General features: G+C 48.3%; 1 protein-coding gene across 6 annotated transcripts in view; it reads right to left on the reverse strand.

Moving 5' to 3' along the window:
* Positions 1 to 23690, reverse strand: part of RAP1GAP2 (RAP1 GTPase activating protein 2) — a 233457-nt gene that overhangs the window by 168475 nt on the left and 41292 nt on the right. For 4 of the 6 annotated variants that reach the window (XR_007514182.1, XM_049861055.1, XM_049861056.1 and 1 more), the window contains exon 1: positions 14704 to 14841. The exons of the other annotated variants lie outside the window; for them this stretch is intronic. Coding sequence is in view for 3 of the 4 variants with exons in the window: in XM_049861055.1 (XP_049717012.1) it covers positions 14704 to 14810 (107 nt within the window). In the remaining variant the exon portion in view is untranslated. Of the gene's footprint in view, positions 1 to 14703; positions 14842 to 23690 lie in introns of those variants that run through there. 6 annotated transcript variants of the gene reach the window in all.

Consider the following 23690-nt stretch of genomic DNA (forward strand, 5'->3'; position numbering starts at 1 on the left):
AACCAGAAGGTCGTAGGTGCAAACCAACCAGCCGCTTCACAGGAGAAAGATGTGGCAATCAGCTTCCATAAAGATTTACAGCCTTGGAAAGATTAGTCCAAAGGACTAATGGACCACATCTGCAACGGCCTCCAATTAGATAGTGCCCAGCTACCACCACTGATTGCTCTAACAGGGATCACAATAGAGAGTCCTAGACAGAGGTAGAGAAAAATGTAGAACAAAATTCTAACTTTTTAAGAAAGGAAAAGAAGAGAGACCAGACTTACTGGCCTGACAGAGACTGGAGAAACCTTGAGAGTATGGCCCCCAGACACCCCTTCCGCTCAGTAATGAGGGCACTCCTGAGGTTCACCCTTCAGCCAAAGATTGAAAAGACCCATGGAACAAAACAAGACTAAAGGGGAGTACCAGCCCTGGGGCAGGGACTGGAAGGCAGGAGGGAACAGGAAAGCTGGTAAGAAGGAACCCAGGGTTGAGAACGGAGAGTAGTGACATGTCATGGGGTTGTTAACCAATGTCATATAACAATGTGTGTACTGTTTGATGAGAAACTAGTTTGTTCTATAAACCTTCATCTAAAGTACAATTAAAAAAAAAAAAAAAAGATTTACAGCCTTGGAAACCCTGTGGGGCAGTTCTACTCTGTCTTATAGGGCAGCTATGAGTTGGAATCAATTCGACAGAGGGGGCTTTGGCTGGTCTCCTCTGTGCCACACTACCCACTTCACAGGGGGCAAATGTCAAGCACAGAGAGGTTAAGTAACTTGGTCAGGATCACCACATAATCAGCAATGGGAGAAAAGGCACAGCTCTTGGCATTGGACAGATTTGGGTTTGAATTCCAGCGCTGCTAAGCAAGCTGGGTGACACTGGATAGGTCACCCCTTTTGAACTTCAGCTCTCTGCTCTGTGAAAAACGGAGATGACGACAGTAACTGTAGGGCAGGGAACGAAGTGAGTCAAGTGCGGTATAAGTGCCAGCCCAGTGCCATGCCCAGAGTGGGGCTCGAAGTGTATCCCTACCTCTTTCCTCTCTCTTGTTATTCCGGAGTTTTCTGTACTGTAACACACAGACTCCCATAATTACTGTCATGTCATTTGGGAGTAATTAAGGAACAGGAAGGAGCCATGGTGTAGCAGTGGTTAAGCTCATGGCTGCCAACGAAAAGGTCAGCAGTTCAAACCCACCAGCGATTCTGCAGGAGAAAGATGTGGCAGTTTACTTCCGTAAAGATTTACAGCCTTGGAAACACTGTGGGGGCAGGTCTACTCTGTCCTATACGGTCGCTACGAGTTGGAGTTGATTTGACAACAGCAGTGGGCTGGTTTTGTGTCATTTTAGGGAGGAGGAAAATCTGAAGGCAAATCAAAAGAGGTTATTCTTCAGCCCAGCTCCCTGCAGACAGCCTGCCTAGGCTGCCAGGACACCTCATTTCCAATCACAGAGGACCTGCCCCAAACCACGAAAAGCCTGGTGGGTATGCAGGGTTGGGACCCAACCCCTAGCCTCCAAAATTTGTGCATTACACCTAACCAATCAGCTCCCATTGAGTCAATTCCAACTCATGGCAGCCCCATGTGTGTCAGAGTAGAACTGTTCTTCATAGAGTTTTCAGTGGTTGATTTTTTAGGGAAAGTAGATCGCTACTTTCAACTTTTCAGTTAGCAGCTGAGCACATTAACTATTTGCACCAGCCAGGGACTCCAAGTTACACCTAGAGCTCCCCAATCTGGGCCTCCCAGACAGCACACCAAATCCCTCAGGGGTGGAGGGCTGTGGTGAGGAGGGCACCAGCCCTATACTGAGCAGGCAGTAAGGTGCGATGCAGGAAGACAGACTCTAAGCCAATATTGCCAGAGCTTCTGATTTTTCAAGACAAGGTTGAAATTTGTAAAATGGAACTTTCCAAATTTAAAGCATCAACTCAAGCAACAACAACAAAAAAAGGACGTGGCTTTTTTTCTGTGTTGCTCACGGCCCTATCCCCAGCACCTAGAACAGTGTCCGGCACAGAGTCAAGGCTTCATAAAGAGTTAAGGGATCTGCAGTGGCCAGGTTCCAACTTCTGTCTCCAACTGCAAACTCCTAGTGGCCGGGGTGCTGCCCACCTGCTCTCTGGGGACAGGACAGCATGGAACTTTAGGACAAGACAGTGAAAAATGAGTGGCAAGCTGCCTCTGCTTTTACTAGACTCTGTGACTTGGGGCCCAGGCTGAAAAAACAGGGAAGAGAGACGTGCCTTCCTTGTGGGGCTGTTACGAGTTTTAAAAAAGATAACCAGCACTGAATTGTACATGTGAAAAATGTTAAATTATGACCCAGCAAATATCATTAATATCATATGCAAGTAAAATTTTGCTGAAAATCATTCAAAAGTGGCTGCAGCAGTATATCTACAGAGACCTGTCAGAAATCCAGGCCAGATTCAGAAGAGGACATGGAACCAGGGATATCATTGCTGATGTCAGAAGGATCCTGGCTGAAAACAGAGAATACCAGAAGGATGTTTACCTGTGTTTTATTGACTATGCAAAGGTATTCAACTGTGTGGATGATAACAAATTATGGATAAAATTGTGAAGAATGGGAATTTCAGAATACTTAATTGTTCTCGGGAGGAACCTGTACTTAGAGCAAGAGACAGTTGTTCAAACAGAATAAGGGGATATTGCGTGGTTTAAAGTCTGGAAAGGTGAGTGCCAGGGTTGTATCGTTTCACCATACTTATTCAATCTGTATGCTGAGCAAATGATTCAAGAAGCTGAACTATATGAAAAAGAACAGGGCATCAGGATTGGAGGAAGACTCATTAACAACTTGTGTTATGCACATGACACAACCTTGCTTGGTGAAAGTGAAGAGGACTTGAAGCACTTACTGATGAAGATCAAAGACCACAGCCTTCAGTATGGATTACGCCTCAACATAAAGAAAACAAAAATCCTCATAACTGGACCAATGAGCAACGTCGTGATAAATGGAAAAAAGATTGAAGTTGCCAAGGATTTCATTTCACTTGGATCCACAATCTTGAAGCAGCAGTCAAGAAATCAAAAGATGCATTGCACTGGACAAATCTGCTGCAAAGGACCTCTTTAAAGTGTTGAAGAGCAAAGATGTCACCTTGAAGACTAAGGTGCACCTGATCCAAGCCACGGTATTTTCAACCACATCATATGCATGTGAAAGCTGGACAATGAATAAGGAAGACCGAAGAAGAGCTGACGCCTTTGAATTTTGGTGTTGGCGAAGAATATTGACTACACCATGGACCACCAAAAGAACGAACAAATCTGTCTTGGAGGAAGTGCGGCCAGAATGCTCCTTAAGAGGCAAGGATGGCGAGACTGCGTCTTACATACTTTGGACATGTTGTCAGGAGGGATCAGTCCCTGGAGAAGGACATCATGCTTAGTAAAGTACAGGGTCAGCGGAAAAGAACAAGACCCTCAATGAGCTGGATTGACACAGTGGCTGCAACAATGGGCTCAAGCATAACCATTGCGAGTATGGCACAGAACCGGGCAGTGTTTCATTCTGTGTACATAGGGTCGCTATGAGTTGGAACCAACTCAACGGCACCTAACAACAACAATCCCAATCCTAGGTATATACCCAGAGGAAGTGAAAGCAGGAAAGCAAACAGATACTAGTACACCCATGTTCACTGTAGCACTTTTCAAAAGGTGGAAATAACCAAAATGTCCATCAACAGATGAATGGATGAACAAAATGTGGTATATACACACAATGGTATACTAAAAATTCAGCCATAAAGAAAAATGAAGTTCTGATGCATGCTACGACATGGGTGGACCTAGAAAACATCAAGCTGAGTGAAATAAGCCAGACACAAAAGGACAAATACTAACTGATCTCACTTGTATGAAAATAGCAAATATATAGAAACTAAAGATTATTAATGGTTACCAAGGGTAGGAGAGCCCTGGTGGCACAGTGGTTAAGAGCTCAGCTGCTAACCAAAAGTTTGGCAGTTTGAATCCACCAGTTAGCTGCTCCTCAGAAACCCTATGGGACAATTCTATTCTGTCCTATAGGGTCGCTATGAGTCGGAATCGACTCGATGGCAACGGGTTTAGGTTTAGCAGGGGTAGGAGGGAGGAGAGGGGGAGCTTTTGCTTAGGGGGCATTGAGTTTGCATGAATGGTAGTGGAATGATTCAGAAAAGAATAGGGAAAATGGTTGCACAACTTGAAGAATGTAATCATTGTCACTGAATTATACATGTAGAAATTGATGAATTGGCATGTGTTTTCTTGTGTATATTTTCATCACAATAAAAAACGTTAAATTGGCAAATGTTGTGTTATATACATTTTTTACAACAAAAAACAATTTTTTTAAAAAAAGAGGGAGAATGTGAGTATAGGGCTTAGCAGCCCCAAGAGTAGGTGCTTACAACGAGAGGCATCAATCACCCCGGTGCCCTGATTCCACCACACAGTATTCAGTGCAGCTGGTGAAGACCTTTACAAGAAGGAAGCAGAAAAAGAGGAGGGAAGGACAGGGGAGAGGGCTGTTCTACTCAATGGGCCTTCTTCTCCCTCCTGCCTACAAGGAAAGGGCTGCATGAGGCCTGGCAGATCAGCTGTCTCAGGACACACATGGGGCCGAGTATGCCTACAGAGATGGGTCCCAAGCCCTGCCCCACGCCTCCCCACCCCTGGAGGGTTCTGGGAAGGACTTGGCAAGAACTCCAGCCTTCATGAAACAGAGTGTTCACAACTGATAAGCTTAAAAGCAAGTGACAATTTTTCAACCCACCCTTGTTTCAAGGGCAGTGAATAAATAGTGTTGGCTTCAGATTCCCACTGAGCATGTCTGGAAGGAGAAGGGAAGGTTAAACCATGCTCACTTGCCTCTAGAAATTGGTTTGGGTTCTTTTACATCTTCCTCTTCAGTGCTGAAGAATTGATGCCCTTGAGTTATGGTGTTGGTGAAGAATATTGAATACACCATGGACTCCCAAAAAACGAACAAATCTGTCTTGGAAGAAGTGCAGCCAGAATGTCCCTTAGAAGCAAGGATGGTGAGACTTTGTCTCACTTGCTTTGGACATGTTATCAGGAGGGACTGGTCCCTAGAGAAGGGCATCATGCTTGGTAAAGCAGAAGGTCACCGAAAAAGAGGAAGACCCTCAACAAGATGGATTGACACAGTGGCTGCAACAATGCACTCAAGCATAACAACAATCATGAGAATGGCACAGGACTGGGCAATGTTTCATTCTGTTGTACACAGGGTTGCTATGAGTCGGAACCGACCCAACGGCACCTAACATAACTTCAGGCTTGAACCAGGCCTCTCCACTCAGAAATCCATGGGATACCAGACACTCTTTTTCTGTTGTCATTAGTGGAAAAGTCTTCCCAGTAACCTTTCTTCTGATCCAGTCACTGAATGAGCTCAGCATCACCCAGAAGCAAGGTGATGGACCTGACATCACATTAATTATAATAACTAGCAGGGGGGTGGGGGGACAGGGTATTGACTGTGAAGGGGCATGGGGGGTCCTGCTGGGATCCTGGTAAATTCTATATCTTGATCTGGGTGGGACCTACACAGATGGATACATAGGTGAAAATTCATTGAGCTCTGGCTTTAAGATTTGTGCACTTACCATATGCATGTTATATATCAATATTTATGATAATAATCATAACAGAAGCATGTATTAAACACTTACAAGCCAGGCACTGCACCAACCAAGAGCTTATCCTGGATTCTGAATGGTATGACAGTTAAGAGCATGACCACTGGACCTCAATAGCTGTTATAAGCTGCCATCGAGTTGGTCCCCAATTCTTAATGACCCCATGCACAACGGAATGAAACACTGCCCTGTCCTGAGCTACCCCCATGATCCATTACAAATCAGACCATTGTGATCCATAGGGTTTTCACTGGCTGACTTTTGGAAGTAGATCACCAGGCCTTTCTTCCTAGTCTATCTTAGTCTGGAAGCTCCGGTGAAACCCGTTCAGTATCATGCTGTTGCTGTGTGCCGTCAAGTTGATTCCGACTCATAGTGACCTACAGGAAACCTACAGGACAGAGGAGAATTTCCCCCATAGAGTTTCCTAGGCTACGATCCTTATAGGAGCAAATGGCCAGGTTTTTTCTCTCCCACAGACACTGGTGGGTTCAAACTGCTGACCTTTTAGTCAGTGGCCAAACACTTAACCATTGCACCACCAAGTCTCCTTTTCAGCATCATAGCAACATACAAACTACTAAAAGACAGGTGGTGGCTGCACATGAGGTACATTGGCTGGGAACTGAAACTGGGTCTCTCACATGGAAGGCAAGAATTCTACCACTGAACTACCAATGCCCCCAGACCTCAACAGACCTGGGATAAAATCCTGCTCCTCCACCACCTCCTAACTCTGCCCCCAGCATGCTCCTCAACCTCTGAGCCTCAGTCCCTCAGCTGGAAAACAGAGATAATAACTGGTACAATTAAACAGATAACACGTGCAAACCCTTGGCACAGAGCCTAGCAAACATTGTTGTTTCTGTCAGGTGCTGTCAAGTCAATTTTGACTCATAGTGACCCCATGTGACAGAGTAGAACTGCCCTCTAGGGTTTTCTTGGCTATAATCTGTCTTGGAGGAAGTACAGCCAGAATGCTCCTTAGAAGCAAAGATTGTAAGACTTCATCTCACTTACTTTGGACATGTTATCGGGAGGGACCAGCCCCTGGAGAAGGACATCATGCTTGGTAAAGTAGAGGGTCAGCAAAACAGAGGGAGACCCTCAACCAGATGGACTGACAGAGTGGCTGCAACAATGGGCTCAAACATAGCAACAATTGTTAGGATGGCGCAGGACTGGGCAGTGTTTCGTTCTGTTGTGCACAGGGTAGCTATAAGTTAGAACAGCCTCAACAGCACCTAACAACAACAATCTTTCAGGAAGCAGATGGCCAGGTCTTTCTCCTTGGAACCACTGGGTAGGTTCAAACCGCCAACCTTTCAGTTAGCAGCCAGCGCTTAACCAATTGTGCCAGCAGCTAATATTAAAATCAAAACCAGTTGCCATTGAGTTGATTCCAACTCACAGTGACCCTGTAGGACAGAGGAGAACTGCCCCATAGGGTTTCCAAGGAGTACCTGTTAGATTCACACTGCCGACCTTTTGGTTAGCAGCCAACCACTACTGGTTAGCTCTTAACCACTACACCACCAGGGTTTCCTTAGCAAACATTAAGCTTCAACTAATGCCTTGTTACAGTCATTCAGCCCTCAATGACCCTGGGATATAGGTGCTGTAAGGTCCATTTTAACATATGGGAACGTGTGCCCCACCACAAACGTTGCTCCCTAAACCTCAGGCATTTCCATACCACATTCCCAGTTTTTGCCAAATCCATGTACCACCTGACTTACTTAGCACTTTTCTTTAAATTGACTCACAATTTTTTACTTAAACAAATTCACTTTTTTAAAATGTTATATAACTATCATACGTGGAACACCAGTATCACTTGCCAGAATTCACTTTTTTAAACAGCTATTAAAATAAAAAGCACTTGTCCACCTGAAATCAACTTGGCTACCTCATTTGCTTTTTATGTGCTTGGTAGGCAAAGACACTCAGTTGGGGGGAAGGGTGCTCATCTGCTTAAAAGAAACTTCCTGAGCCCTCCAGCAGCCCCCGTTTGCTCCGTGATTTTCGCTGGTTTAACTGAGCAGGCCTGGCAAGCCCTCTATTTGGCAACATCCTGGTAACCATCCATCTGTACACCATGCGGGCTCCAAAGAGATAAAGCTGCATTTAGAAAAAACATAAATTCGCTAATGGCGACTGTTCATTAATTCAGACGCCCACTGGCCCCTCTTTGAGATAAACGAAGGGAGCTTGCCTCTGCCAATCAGGACCCAAGATCTAGGAACCCAGAATCAGGAACCCAACTTCAGGGTGGTCAGGGTTGAGCCTGGCCCCTCATTTCTACGGGTATCAAAACCACACAAAGGCAGAGAAGGGGTCAGAGGAGAAATGGTGGAATTACATATATGCAAATATGGTGTTGACAAAGAATACTGAATATACCATGGACTATAGGACAAACAGGACAAAAAAAAAAATTTTTTTTTTTTTTTTTATAGGACAAACAAATCAGTTTTGGAGGAAGTACAATCAGAATGCTCCTTAGAAGCAAGGATGGTGAGGCTTTCTCTTGCTTAGTTTGGACATATCATCAGGAAAGACCATCGCTATAAAAGGACATGTTTAGTAGAGGGTCAGAGAAAATGAGGGAAACCCTCCATGAGATGGATTGACACGGTAGCTGAAACAATGAGCTCAGACATATGAACAATCACAGAGATGGTACAGGGCTGGGCAACGTTTTGTTCTGTTACACATAAGGACACCATGAGTCAGAGCCAACTCGACAGCAGCCAGTAACAACAACAACAAAGTGATCGTTTGTATTTCTCTCCAAAATCTCTTCTGGAAGGACAGAAAGGAGAGGGATGGGGAAAATTCCCCAATCCCAGACAAGAAAAGTCATGTCAGAGGGCATTACAGCATTAGGACCTCAGGGTATCAGGCAACGGCACGTTTCGCCTGGAGAGCCAGTGAATTTCTTGAGCATTCATTCATTCATTCAGCAAATATGTACTAAGTACCTCCCATTCTAGGCAATAGAGACCCAGCGGTGAAAAAGGCAAAGTCTCTCCTCTCAGAAGGGTTCACATTCTGGGGCGGGGGGACAATCGATAAACTGTTTATTAAATATAGTAGATAAAACCAAAAACTAAACCTGTTGTGGTTGAGTTGATTCCGACTCATAACAACCCTACAAGACAGAGTAGAACTGCCCCATAGGGCTTCAGGAGCAACAGGTGGATTTGAACTGCTGACCTTTTGATTAGCAGCTGTACCTCTTAACCACTGAGCCACCAGGGCTCCTAAATATACTAGATAATGTCAGTTAATCCTAGATGCCATGGAGGAAATAAATCAGGGCAATGCAATAATGACTGGAATAGGCTGCTTAGATTGGAGGGTCAGGGAAGTCCTTTTGGAGGAGATGACACTTGATGAGAGCCTAGTGAGGAAGAAATACCAAACAATTAAGTCACAGTGAGCAGCAGGTACAAAGGTCCTGGGCAAGAACAAGCCTGGCAGGTTCCAGGTACAGAAAGAAAGCCTCTGCAACAGAAGCACAGTGATCAAGATGAGTGAGGGACAAAGGGTAGGAGGTGAGGCCAGAGAGCTAGAGAGGGGCTAGATTTCATTTAAAATATAATGGAAAGCCTAAGGGGAGCTTTCCACAGAAGAAAGTCCAAATTTTATTGGAATTTTATAAAGTTCACTCTGGCCACTGTAAGAACTATAGATTAAGGAGATGGCAGCATGGACAAAATAAGAAATTAAAATAGTGGCTCACAAGGAATCAAATGAACTCATTTATGCCTCAAATCTTGTGCTTTAAACTCTAAGGGTCTAACTTCTCAGAAGCTCAGTGAGGTTAAAAAACAGGAAGCTAGTTAAAGCGAGATGTTTGTTCTTTAAAGCAACAACAGCCAGCTGGGTGGCATTCAAACATCAGACAAGAGAGGATGAAGACAGACCTCTCCAGAAAGGGCAGGACCCAGCAACCTCCTAAGACGAGAACAAGCAGCCATCTGTTCTGGAGTTCCCGCATCATGCCCCTGCCAGCTCTATGACTGTGACTTCAAGGCCAGAACTTCTAGACACTCCACAGGCTCAGACCCTATGTCCAGCCAGCTCTAAGGGCTGTCTCTGGCTATCTAATGGAGGATACACAGTGTCCTCCACAACACCAGCCCTAAAACCCCAGGGACAGATCAATCAATAGCTGCCAACATCACAGAAACAAACAACCAGACAACCTCCAATATGGTCTTGAAAAAAAAGAAGAATCAAATCCAAATATGATGGAAGCTCGAGAACGAAATACCAATTTACAGGAAAGACAAGGGACAGCAGAACATTGTAAATGACACCAGGGAGATAGAATCCACAAGATCCTAACTGTGGAAAACTGCGTAAAACAAACTATCCAGTTTTTTCAATAAATAAATTGTAAGAAGAAAAAAAAAGAGTTGGAGGAGAAAACTTACAGATTAAGAGACGTATCACACACTGAACTGTTTGAATTTCGACTCAAAAAAACTTTTGAAAAAATTTTATGAGATAATCATGGAAACATGAATACTGACTGAATATAACGTTAAGACATTATTGTTAGTTTCTGAAGGATATGATGATGGTAGTGTTGTTACATTTTTTAAAACTGTTTTTATTTTTAAAATACAACTCTGAAATATTTAAGAATGAAATGACAGAATGTCTGGAATTTACTTCAAAATCTCCTTGTGAGGGAGTGAGTTGAGAAATAAAGGAAATAAGATTATCCATGAATTGATAATGGTTCAAGGTGGGTATTCTATTATACTATTCTCTTGACTTTTCTGTATGTTTGAAATTTTCCATAATAAAATACTGTTTTTTGGGTTTTGTATTCTTTCTGTTTTTTGCTTTTTTTAAAGCTAGGGATGCTTCAAAAGATACCATCAAGAAAGTAAAGAGACAACACATAGAACAGGATAAAACATTTGAAAATCATGTATCTGATAAGGGCCTCTTATCTAGAACATATAAAGAACTCTTACAACTCAATAATAAAAAGACAGCCCTATTTAAAAACAGGCAAAGGATCTGAATAGACATTTCTCCAAAGAAGATATAAAAATGACCAATTCAGGTGGCCATAATAAACAAGACAGATATTAATAAATACTGTCAAGGAGGTGGAGAAATTCGAACCCTCATGCATTACTAGTGGGAATGTAAAATGGTGAAGCTGCTGAATGAACTCATATTTTCCTCCTCATAAAGGCCATGGTGGAAGCTGCCCCAAAATAACAACTCCCTGCAAGAATTTTTTTCATGTATGCTAATTGACCTCTGTCATAATTCACAATGTCACACCCAAGGCCACACTGATTTTATCCACATCTTTCAGAATTTACATACTTTGGTTTTGTTCCTCTGCCTCTATCCTTCCCACCAAAAATGCCTTTTCCACCTTAGAGGGCTGCACTCCCCCAGCCCTACATGCACTTCGATCATTACAGCACTGCTACTCTGGAGCTTACCTTGATCTTCCCTGTCTTTCAGAAAGCAGACTCTGAAAATCAAAGCACTTCAGAGAACTGGGAACTGTCCATGACAGTGGATTTCGAACTGCAGTTTCCAAAGAAGGCTTTGTCCAAATGCCCCTTGGAACAGTACTCAAATCCAATCCCCTCTCAAACACACCATCATTCTCGCAGGACCCACTGGACTGTCTTCCTGGAAGATGGTCAGAAAGAGTCAGAACCTTCAACTCATTCCACAACTCACTTAGAGAGCCGTTAAGCAAAGATTGATGACCACCACATCCATTTCTCCAGGAGGCAAAGCGAGGCTGGAGCCTGGAGCACAGGCCTCAGGATCTCCTAAGAGTGTCTGGCAGAAAATGCTGTCTCCTGGTTGTGAGCCCACAAGGTTACCTGTCTGTCTCATTATCATCCCCCACGCCACACCGACCTACCCCCACCCATACGTAAGGTTTCCAAGTAGCCTGGGAAGAGCAGAAGGATGACAAAGACCACCGGGCCATCACTGCAAGCTACATACAACAATTTCATCCCTTAAGGCCAAGGGCTAAAAGTGTTATCTGCACAGGCCTGTCAATTAGAGGTGCTGGAAAGATCGATGGATAGATCAAGACTTCTCAGAAGGATGAAGGAGGGGCCGAGTTTGGCCTGAGCCTGTGAGGAGAGAAGGGAGGAAGGAGGAACTTGGCAAATTTAACACCTAGCATTGAGTTTAGGGAGTGCTTAAGAAGGACTGCCAGCTGCAGCCTCTCCAGGCACCCCATGGCCAATGCCCCACAGAGCAAAGGTCAATAATGTGCATTGCATTGATTTCAGAAGCTTAAAGACAAAGAAACTCCAGGTTACAACAAGGGAAGCAAAGGTCATTTAGCACCAAGATGAAATCAATTCTTCTCTCTCCTAGGATGAGGTTAAGTACATGGCCAAAGTCATCAAGATGGCAGGAGCAGCAGCCAAATGCAATGAAGCCAGGGGCTGGGAGGACCACCAATAGGTCAGCCTGCATTGGAGGGAAGAGCACGGTGCATCTGGGAGGAAGGAAAGATGCTATGGGCCTGGGGCATCCTGACCCTGGCCTACCCCTCCTAATCCTCTGGCCAGGTCCTCTGCTGTGACTCACTGTATCCCCCCAAGCTATGTCTGCCCAGGTCCATGCCCACTTGGCTACTTCCTCCACCTGTGCATGGCTGATCTTGGCTACTAGTGAGATCACCACCACCAGACATCTTACTTCCGTCATCAGACATCTTACTTCCGTCATCAGGGGCCCAGGTGCTGCAGGAGGAGAGAGAGAACGGTTCTGACCAAACCCTCCTCACCCTCATGCAGCACTTTACGCCTTTCAGAAGCATCTTCACCCAGGTTATCTCACAGAAGCCTCACAATCCCTTTAGGCGGAGGCAGAAACTGAGGCTCAGGGAGATTAAATGCATAGGTGGTACAAACAGCTAACGAGCCCGGCTACTAACTGAAAGAAAGTTCTGGGGACCAACTTCTGAAAAATCAGCCAACACAAACCCTGTGCAGCACGGTTCCACTCCGACACACACCGGTTGCCATGAGTCGGAGTCAACTCGACAGCCACTGGATCACATCAGATCACACCATGGTCAAGGGCCGAGCCAGAGCTAGAAGGTGCAGCTCCCCTCGCAGGGACTTTCCCACACCACTCCACATTCTATCCTCAGGATCAGGAGCTGGCCCCAGGCATCTGCCTTTCTAACCAGTACTTTTTCCTTCTCATTCCTCAAAACAGACCCAGGTTGTCTTAGAACACCCATCCCTCACATCCTAACTTCAGTGAGCTGGCTTGTTCATCCCGCCCTACAGATACAACGCTGGACGTCAGAGAACAAAAGAGAATCAAAGTCCAGGGAAGAATGGGGCACAGAGCTGAAGCGCTGGGCTCCTGAGGTCTACTGGCAGCTTTTTCTACTAGACAGTGTGTTCCCCACCTCAGTCATTCCTAGACCACCTGGAGGATTGCTGCCATCTTCCATACCATTTGTATCACCACCGCTATTTCACTTAAACTGACTCATTCTCGTGACTTAACACATTTAATTTAAAATGATGCTTTACATGACTACCACAAATGGAAAATCTGTATCACCAGCCATAAATAGGAGAGAACTCTTAAAAATTCGGAATACAAAACAAAACCACCTAAGTTCCAGGCAGGCAGTGCTCTCCATTAAAGGCCCTGAGCCAGAAGTCCTCTCTCTGTCATAAAAAGGAAGATCGGTAAGTGTTAAAATGGTGTTAAAGCCAGACTAGCATCAGCCTGAACCTTTCCCCTTGAAGAAATCACAAGGATAATAGAGAACTGAAAAGGGAAGAACTTTCTCACTAGGTGACTCAATGTTATTTCATGCTTAACCACCTTAAGTCATTTTATTGGAGATTCATCCTACACTGTGGGAAACATCACAAAAGACTACATTATGGAAACAGGGGACACGTGGGATGGGAGGCAACCCCATTACAGGAGCTACCCATGCCAGCTTCTCAAAGGCTTCCTGTTCAGTTGACCACCACGTCCTCCGGGGACACTCAGCTTCTGGACAAGCTCAGGGGCCTCCAGTCATCACCCAGGCGTCCCTGGCCCTGATGACCTTATCTTAGCTGTTGGCTTATGCAGAGCACAGCACAAATCACTCCAAAACTCCCCTGGAAATTAGGATCTAGCAGGGCCACCACAGGTTACCCCTAATTCCCAAGACATCTCTCTGTGCAGTCAGCTCCAATGACCCCCATTTGCCAGGAAGCTTTGGATCCAGGCACCCTAGTGGAGAAGGGAGATGTGCGCCAGTAACGTGTGTGGGCAGCTCCGTGGGAGCCCAGGAAGCTGTCCCAGAACCACCTTCCTCCACCCCAAGCCCCACACCTCTCACCCCATAGGTCGTCCGCCGTGTCTCTGAAATAGCCCAAGAGAAGGATGTTCAACACCCAGGAGCAAACAGCACCAGTCAGAAGAGTAAACCCGACCAAGGCCAAGGATCGAAAGCAGAAAAATCCAAAAGCAGAGACCCAGCCAGGAAGAAAACAATCTCCAAACTTGCTCCGTGGCTGCCGGCGCGCCGTGCGCAGGGCAAGCAGATTTCGGCCCGGCGGGCAGCTCGCGGGCTCAGCCAAGTTGCAGAGAAGCAAATGGCATCACCGGCGCACTGGGCCACTCGGCCTGAGTCAGGGACTGTCGCCGGGCTGTATCAACGCTACCTGCGCCGCAGGACTCGGGAAGGGCACCCGAATCGGCAAATGCAGGAAGTGGAGGTTAAAGTCTTGGGGTCCTTCAGCCAAGGATGAACCCTGATGGGTCCTCTCTGCCGCCCTCCGACCCAGCCGATGTCCTGCCTGGGCTGCCTCCTACCAGCCAGTATCTGGGGCGAAGCTCCGCAATCGCTCTCCACCTCAGCACCAGGGGTGCAGTCTTTTTGCTATCAAACACGGACCCAAACGCCTTTGAAAAGTCCACCCCAAAGAAAACAGGATTTGGCCCGGAAAGGGAGGAAAGGGTAGGCGGCGCGGCCAGTCTTTACCTTTTCTCTTTATTCTGTTTTCGGGATTTGTGCAGGAGTCCGATGAGCACCACGGCGGCGCGGATCCCCGCCTTTCGGCAATGCATCCTACCGGCCGGCTGGGACATGGCGAGGCCGCCGGCGGTCCCCGGCCGCGCCCTCGCTCGCCCGCCCGCCCTCCGCGCGCCCCCGCAGCCCGGCTCCTCGCGCTCTGCTCTGCCCGCGCCCGGCCCCAGCGCCCGCGCCCCGGCCCCCGGCCGCCCGCCGCGCATGGGCTCCGCCCCGCCTAGGTGCGCCCCGGGGGTCAGGTGACTGGGCGCTCACTTCCCAGCGACCTTCACCATCTCCTCCGGGCCCGCGGGGCGGCCGGCGCCCGCTCCACCGGGGCAGGCATTTCGGAGGCTCGCTCCGGGCGCGGCCGGGGCGGGCGGCTCCTGGGCTCTCACTCAGACGCGCCGCCGTGCCGGCACCTCGCCCTGGCCCCGCCTCCCGCGCCCCGGCCCCGGGTACCCCAGCTGGCCCCGGGCGCAGGCGGTTCGGTGGGCCAGACCCGCTGGGCGAGAGGGAGAGAGGCGCTCCCCTCGCCCTCTCCCAGTGCCCGGGCTTCCACCCTCGGACCGGCCGGACTGGCTGATATCTCCCACCCTTTCGCGTCCTCTCTCCGTCCTCTGCGCAGCACTCCCCGGCCGCCACCCCGCGTGCCCGCCGGCCGAGCCCCGGGCTCTCTCCCCAGGCAGAGGCGACTGACGCGCTCTCCCAGTCCGGCCCGCCGGGATACTTCTCCGATGCTGTCAGTGTTTAAAACAGAGGGAGAAAAAACATGCACCGAGAGGAAACGCGCGTCCTCAATCCAAGCGAAACTGCCTTCGCACAACGGCCACCGCCGCGGGCTTCCTCAGCCCCGTCACCCCCGGCAGGACAAGGCTGCAAGGCGGACAGAGGGTCCACCCAAGCGCCGGGCACTTGCCCTCCGCAACCCAAGGCTCTTGGACTGGCCGTGCAGCTGGGGAACGTTTAGACTCAGCTGGATGCTAGCTTCCACCACCCTCCGAGTCCGAGGGAGGATTGTCGAGCGGGGGTGGAGGGGTCTACCCCTGTGCTGGCTCCTACGTGGGCCGGGGTCAGCTCCCGGTGAACAATTGTTTTCCTGACTCTGGGAGTGTGACATTACATAGAGTCAATGATCAACTTCACAGCGGCTACACCTCTGCGTAGCCGCCCAGGTTGCCAGGGAGATGCAGGTGGAGCGCCCCCCTCCACCCCGCCAGCGCCCAGGGCCCCAGCGCTGGCCAACGCACACACTCCGCAAGCGGTCTTCCCTCCTCCCGCACTCCGTGTGCAAGCTTCACCTTCACTTGGGAACGGGAGGACGGAAGATCACGCCTGCTCCTGGGGAAAAGGCCGCTAAGCTGTCCCTGCTATCCGGGCGGGGCCTCGCTTACGCTCCCCTCACCCAATCTCATTGCTGCCCTGTCTAGCAGCCCCCCCTGCCCCCCACGCAGAACTACTAGCTTTGCTTCTCCTTCCATTCCTCTAGGGGAAGAGCAGCGGGCCAGGGGCTGGAGGGAATTAAAACGAGCCAATTAGTCCATCTTTGGAAACAGCCCCGTTACGGCCAAAAGAGGTCCCTGAGGCAATTTGCCTTGTTTTTTATACAGTCTGATGATGTCCAACGCAGCAAGCACACAAATCCAGGCAGGGAAGGGGACCCTGCTGGAGAGTGGATGGGGCTGCAAATGAATTTAAGGAGCGAGAGGCCTCAGCCCGGCCTCTCTAGCCAGCCCAGCTCCTTCCTGGCATTGGAGTTGGAGTGGAGAGGAGCGAGCACCAGGGTGGTTCCAAAATGCTCTGGTTTATTTATGAAGCATCCATTAGCAGTGGCCTGGTGCCCCCTGGGCCTGCCTGGGTGGTGGGGGATCACAGATATAGCACCGGACATCTATTTATAGCCACAGATGCCAGTGACCCAGGCCCCACCCCTGGGGCTGGCAATGAGGCTGCCTGCAAGGAGTATACCAGTAGTGACCTGAGAATGGGCCGGGAAGAACTGGGGGGATTAGTGTCCTCAGTGGGACCAGAGCAGACAGAGCCCTGGTGCAGCCCAGGCTTCCCCTGCCAGCTGTACCACATAGGACCAAGCTGACGGACTACTTCAGCTAGAAGCAGGGAGGGTGATGTGGCTCTGGCCATAGGTCTACTTAGCATGGCATGTATTTCATCCACACGGAGAAGGCTGCGTTTCTGTGGAAGGCCTAACCATCCCCCATGGGCTGGAGTGTGGGTAGCCCCTGACACTGCCTACCCACACTCACTGCCTGAGAGATAGCTCAGGTCAAGTGCATCAGTGGGCAACAGGGCATTGGGGTGAAGACGCAAAATCTTCCTGCCAAGCAGGTTTCTTTATTCATTTTTGTTCCTGGGTTCCAGGACCTCTCAGTCACTATGCAACCTCAATGTTTCTAGCCCCAAAGTGGCTGAAAACACAAGGCTGTCTCCAAAAGACCATGGACCTCTCGGATTCTGATTCCTGGGACCCTAAGAGACAGATGTTTCCTGGAAGAGGAGGCCCTTCCTTCTGCTCCTGTCCCCACAAGACTTCCATCCTTGGGGTACAGACAGGGCCACTCAAAGTCCTCTGCTTAACCCCTGTGTCAGCTCCCACCTCACCCACACCCCACACAGGAAACACCAAAACTTAAGAAAACCCATCTGTGGAATTTAATTTATGCTAGACTTTGGAGTCCCCAGGTGGTGAAAACAGTTACCACACTCAGCTGCTAACCAAAAGGTTGGAGGTTTGAGTCCACCCTGAGGTGCCTCAGAAGAAGGGCCTGATGATTTGCTTTTGGGAAGATTATTGCCAAGAAAACACTATGGAGTAGAGTTGTACTCTGTGACACATGGGGTTGCCAGGAGTCAGAATTGACTGGATGGCAATCTTTTTTTAATGCTAGACTTGCCCATTCCACCAACTTTTATTAGACACTTATTGTGCATCCAGATTTGTGCAAAAGACTAGGCTGAGAGAGAAATGAAGACATAATCCTTGCCCAGAACAAGCAGGGCTAACAAACATGGAACACTGTTCTGGGCTGCCTTGTGCACTGTGACCCAGCCAAAGTTTCTCAAAATTAGGCCATTCACTTACTGCCTTTACAATTTTTTGTCTTAACATCACACTACTTGATTATTTACTTACGATTTTGCCTTAATTAAGTCAACTCACTTTTTTACTTCATTAATTTTAAAAGAAAACATTACCACCCTAAATGAAATACCATTATTACTTGCCATTAATACCATGTAAACAAATAGGAAACGTACTAAATTCTAGCTCAATACTGTTGCCTGAAGAAGGCTCCGGGGCTGAAGCACCTCTGACGAAAAGAAAAATAAATCGTTAGGTATTAAGGACACACTTGTACCAAACTAAGTCACTGTCCTGGAAGAAATCACAAAGTTTGAGAGAGAACTGAGAAGGGAACAATTCACACTGGTCACTCGAGGGTCTTCTAAGGCCACATCCATGGGCCACCTTGGGGTGGACAGAGACAGCTGGACACTGAATTCAGACCACAGGAGCCACATCAGGAAGGACTGCAGTAGTTAAAGAAGGGGTCTTTGCCCAGAGCCCGTCCCACCCAGCAGCGGACCCCCACCAGTGCCCCCACCCGGCACCAGCGCTCACAGGCTGGAATGCTGCATTGGATGGCCTCACTGTCTAAGCAGGTTGGCAGGGGCTCCCGCCTAAAGGCAACCCCCAGCTCACAAGACCTCAAAGGCCTGTTCCAGCCCCCCACTTCCCCTCCCCCCCCCCGCCCCCAGAGCCCAGAGTCCCTGAGAACAAAGTATTAGGCAGCTGCCAGCCTGGGTCTCTGCCCCAATCCAGGAGAAACCCAAAGGCAGAGGTGGCCTGGGTGGGAGCAGAGATGGGGGAGGGGACAGGAAGTTAATCATGAACAGAGGGTAGGCAGCTGCACTGCTCCTTCCTAAGGGCCAGTGGGTTGAGACAGGCAGATACGCATGCATGGTCTGGAAGAAAAGGGCCTTCTGTGCCTGGGAACCCACTCTGGGAGGCACATCCATGTGAAACCGGGAATGGGCTTGGCTGCCAGCACCCCTGGGTCTCAGAGAACCCAGAGCTGTCTGGGGCTGAGGGCTGCCTCCCCACCCCACCCCACCTCCAACTTCCAGTGGCTCTGCCACTCTGCAAAATGGCTGCAACCATTCTCGGAGCCCTGGTGGCCCAATAGCTAAGCGCTCAGCTGCCAACCAAAGGTTGGAGGTTGAACCCACCCGGCCACTCAACAGCAGAAAGGTTTGGGGATCTACTTCGGTAAAGATCGTTGTTGTGTGCTTGGAGTCAATTCTGACTCATAGTGACCCTATAGGACAGAGTAGAACTGCCCCATAGGGTTTCCTGGCCTGTAACCTTTAGGAGAGCACATAGCCATTTCTTTTCTCCCAGATAGTCGCTGGGTGGGTTCAAACCACCGACCTTTCCGTTAGCGGTAGAGCAGTTAACCATCGTGCCACCAGGGCTCCTTCCGTAAAGATTAGAGCCTAGAAAACCCTGCGGGGCAGTTCTATTCTGTCACATGGGGTAACTATGAGTTGAAGTCAACTCGACAACACCCTCAAGCAACAACAACATGGGAGAAAAGAGACAGAGAGCAAGGAAGGTGGGCTCTTTTTGAAAACCAGATATCCTCAGATGTCCAGCCCCTCCCCTTTTGCAGGGGAGAGGGGCCCCAGCCATTCCATGGGTCACACAACCCCTGAAGCAATTCTTCTATGTTTTTTTTTTTTTAACGTACAACCTCAGACGTGCCCAGGACAGGCCAGCACCCCCACACTTTTGCCTGGGGCGGGATGGGGGGCACATACCCCGTCGGGGAAGTCACTCAGTAGCCCTGTGTACGCCTCACTTCCGCTGAGCACTCACACCTGACATTGGTTCTTGGCAGGTACAGCAGCGCCCCCTGCTGGGCACAGCACAATTGCTGCTCTGAGATACTACCGTACGAAGGAAAGAGAAGAGACAGAAGGAGAGGACCAAGTCCGGAGGAAAGGGAGACGAGACAGAGAGAGAGAGATTGAAAGGTCATTTGAGGTAGGGGGACTGTCTCTATCTTTAGGAGAGAGAGACAGGACTGTCTGCCAACACGCTGACTCTTCCCCTCCCAGTGCCGGGACCAGTCCTGGAGGCTCCATTCCACCACGACAGAATCTTTCAGCAAGGGTAACCGGCCTTGGGAACTGCAGCTCACTCCGACTTTCCTAGACCCACCCATGGCATATAAAGCAAAGGATTTGGTGAGAAACTGGCTCAGGCTTTGGAAATGAATCTTGGTGACTGGTGCAGCATTTCTGAGCGTCAGGGAAAAGAAACCACACCTGAAGAAGCCCACAGACCCCACTCAGAAGGGGGATTCAGCCCTTGGACTGTACATAATTTGGTACCCAACGCCATCAAGGGGGAGCCCGCAAGGCACGATGCCAACCAGAACCTTTGCTGATTACCTGCTCAGAGATTACAAAAGCGAGGCAGCCTGGAAGAAAACAAAGGAGTTCATCTAGCGTTTGGGTTGCTGAAGATATTTAAAATATATTTTGATCATTTGTGGATTTTTGAGTTTTTGCTAAGCTTCGTGACTCTAATTTTTCCCACAGCGGAAGCATTCACTGTGAGTTGAAATTTCTCGTGAACACGAAGAGAATTTAGCACAGAGGCTGCAAAGGGGCCAGACGGAGAGTCAGGAGACCATGAGGCCTGGGGCCAGGTGGCCTGCAACAGGGTTCCCATCACACCCAGGGTCTCCAGCCCCCACCTCACTAATTACCAAGCCTCCCCCAGCTGCTGCTACCACAGAAGCCACTTCCAACTTGGAGGTTTCTGGGGCTGAGTGGAAAAGTCAGGAGGGAAGCTGTCTTTCCATAACATTAGCAATATTGCTTAGCAACATCTCTCAAAGCAAGAGCCAGCAGACTCTCCAAAAACCTATTCTGTTTGGCTCTACAAAGAATAGTTGCTTTCTTATATGTGCAGTATTTATATACTATTTTATATCATCGGCGATGCCTTCTGTGCTGGGCCTTCTCGGGAGAGAACCTATTACCCCTGAGTGAGCTTTTCAGCCAACTAGAGCTTTGAGTAGCACATCTGTGTGCTTGCTTGTTTTTCTTGTAATGACTTTGGCTAGAAATTTCTCTAAAATGTCTTACATACTTTTGTCCTTTTTAAAGATCGTTTTTATGTAACTTTTTTCTTGATGAGTCAGGGCCATTGTTGTGAATACCAGCTACTATACTGAGCTAAAATGCAGGTATGAACAGACAGGCCATTGAGATCACTGGCCCCTTTGTCCCTACACTTAATGGCCCCAAACAGCTGTGCTGCAAAGACACTACCATTAAAAAAAAAACTGTTGCTGTTGAGTTGATTCCAACTCATAGTGACCCTATAGGACAGAGTAGAGCTGCCCTATAGAGTTTCCAAGGAGCGCAAAGTGGATTCCAAGGTGGATTCAAACTGTCAACCTTTTGGTTAGCGGATGTAGCTCTTAACCACTACGCCACCAGGGTTTCCAAAGACACTGTAAAAAACCAAACCCAGTGCTGTCGAGTCAATTCTCTGTAGTGAGAGTAAAACACAGACCCTGCAGTCAGACAACCCTGGGTTAGAATTACGCCTCCAGCTTTTACTACCTATGTGGCCTTGGGACAGGAAATTTAACCTCTCTGAGCCTCACTTTCTTCATCTGTAAAATGGGGATAACAATAGTTATAACAATGCGCCAATAACCCACTAAGGTTACTGCAAGGATTAAAAGGATTACATGTACGGTCCTTATAAAGACTTGTATAAGAGTGTTCATAGCAGCTTTATTCAAAATAGCCAAAGTTTGAAAATGGCCCAGGTGCCCATCAACAAACTGTGGTATATCCATACAGTGGAATACCACTCAGAAGTAAAAAGGAACAAAATACCAATACATGCAACAACAAAGATGAATCTCAAAAACACTGCTAAGGCACTGCTGTATGTGGTTGAGTATTTATTTAAATATAGACCCTTGTGGTCCAATCTAGGACTTAGGTGGCCATTGTGGCCTGTCTGCATTCTCTTCGCACTCCACTGGGGTATACGCATGTGTGCACACGTGCATGCTCAGGGATGGGGACACGGTGCAGAGGGTTCAGGCCAGGAGGTGATGGGGCAGGAGCACAGGGACACAGCACTTCTCCTTTGATTCAGCAACACACAGGTCACCATGTGGATTGCAGACTGCCCTGGATTCCTAGTTTATTCGTGGTCAACCAGAAAATTCATAGGTTGGGGCTCTATCTACCTGGTGAAGTTGTTTTTCATTTGTTTGTTTGTTTCTTATTTGAATTAATCCTTTGCCTCTACATGCACCTGAAGAACTATGGGTTGGATACTCTTTTGCAGAGGGAAATTACCCTTATTGGTTAGCATAATAATCAAAACCTTTCTACTTAGCTGGCAACACAGTTCCCCACATAAAAGACGCTGGACTCCAACACTTTGATATGTTAATGGCTCTTTCTCGCACGCACCCTGACATTAAGTCCTTTTAGCCTTAAAGACAAACACAAAGCTTATCTTCCATATTGACACAGACTCCCAAGCTTCTTCCAGACTTGGCCCCGCCCAGAACTGAGTTCTGTGTCTCCTGCTCAGCAGCTGTTCCTAAAATTTGCAAGCCTTGTACCAGACCTGCTTTCCGGGCCTTTCAGCTATGTCCCTCAGGAAAGTTCTTCCAGCTGTCTAGCCTGCATTACTCCTGTTGTAATCTAAGCTCTCTTTTCCTAAGCAACTCTCCCACCCTTAGGAAAAACTGCATCCAGTTCCCACTGTCCTAGACCTTCCCCAAGTCCCAAGGTAAGTTCAGAAACTGCATTGGTTGTTTCTTTTCACCCCGCAGCGACTCAGAAGTCTGCTTCTCTCCACCTCCCCCCTGCTCCAGCCTCCCTGACTCTCTGAACAGACAAAAACCAGGATGGGGGTGCCATGGGTCACAAATAATGTGTTACAGCTAATAACCAAAGTACCATAGTTTGCAAATCATTTCCTTCTTTTTTAATACATCAGAGCAGTTTCAACGTTCTGAAACATTCCCCTCACTCGGGGAGCTGGGCTCTGGAGCGTGCTATTGCGTGGACACCATCCATCATCTCTCTGTCACAGCGCGGGAGACATGGGGAAGCGTGTTCCACGATACGGTCTCAAGGCAACGTCAGCAGTGACCTTTGTGTGGCCTCGTGTCCCTTATTAGATTCGCTCTCTTCAAGGGCTGGGGAAAGTGAGAGACTGTCCTTCCTTGGAGAACCTGGGGTGGGCGGAGTCTCAGTGCAGCCCCGCCCCCCAAGGCAGTGGGAAGCGCAGGATACGTGTAAACAGTTTATTGTGAGTGTAATGCCACCAAACGCTCCAATGCGGAAATCCACTGAGCTGGCTTTTCAGCTACTGAGCTGGCTTTTCAGCTGCAGAGCCGTCCTAAATCAATGTCACTTCCCCAGGGCGGCCTTCCCTGACCACTCACCTAGAGCACACCCCGGCTAGGTTATTCTGCACCTCTGGTTTGTTTTCTGCAAGCAGTCATTCTAGCTTCCAGGGTTATTCTTTCTTTTAATTGATTTATCTGTTTGCTTGGTTTGGGTCTGTTTCCCCTAGTGTAATGTAAGCTCCATGGGGGCCAGGACTGTGTGTCTCTTATTGATCAGTATCTTCTCCCTAACCACCCCCCACCCCACTGCATGCCTAGGATGGTACCTGACCATTCTTTAAAAAAGAAGAAAAAAATCCAAATCCATTATCACTGAGTTTAATTCTGACTCATGGCAACTCCATGTATTATAGAGTACAACTGTGCCATAGGGTTTTCTTGACTGGTAAGGCTTTTCTTACACAGCACCACAAGGTGGGTTCAAACCACCAACTTTTAGTTTAGTAGCCAAGAGCAACCTGGTTGTGCCACCCAGAG

This window comes from Elephas maximus, chromosome 19, assembly GCF_024166365.1.
Source record: "Elephas maximus indicus isolate mEleMax1 chromosome 19, mEleMax1 primary haplotype, whole genome shotgun sequence".
Lineage (NCBI taxonomy): Eukaryota > Metazoa > Chordata > Mammalia > Proboscidea > Elephantidae > Elephas > Elephas maximus.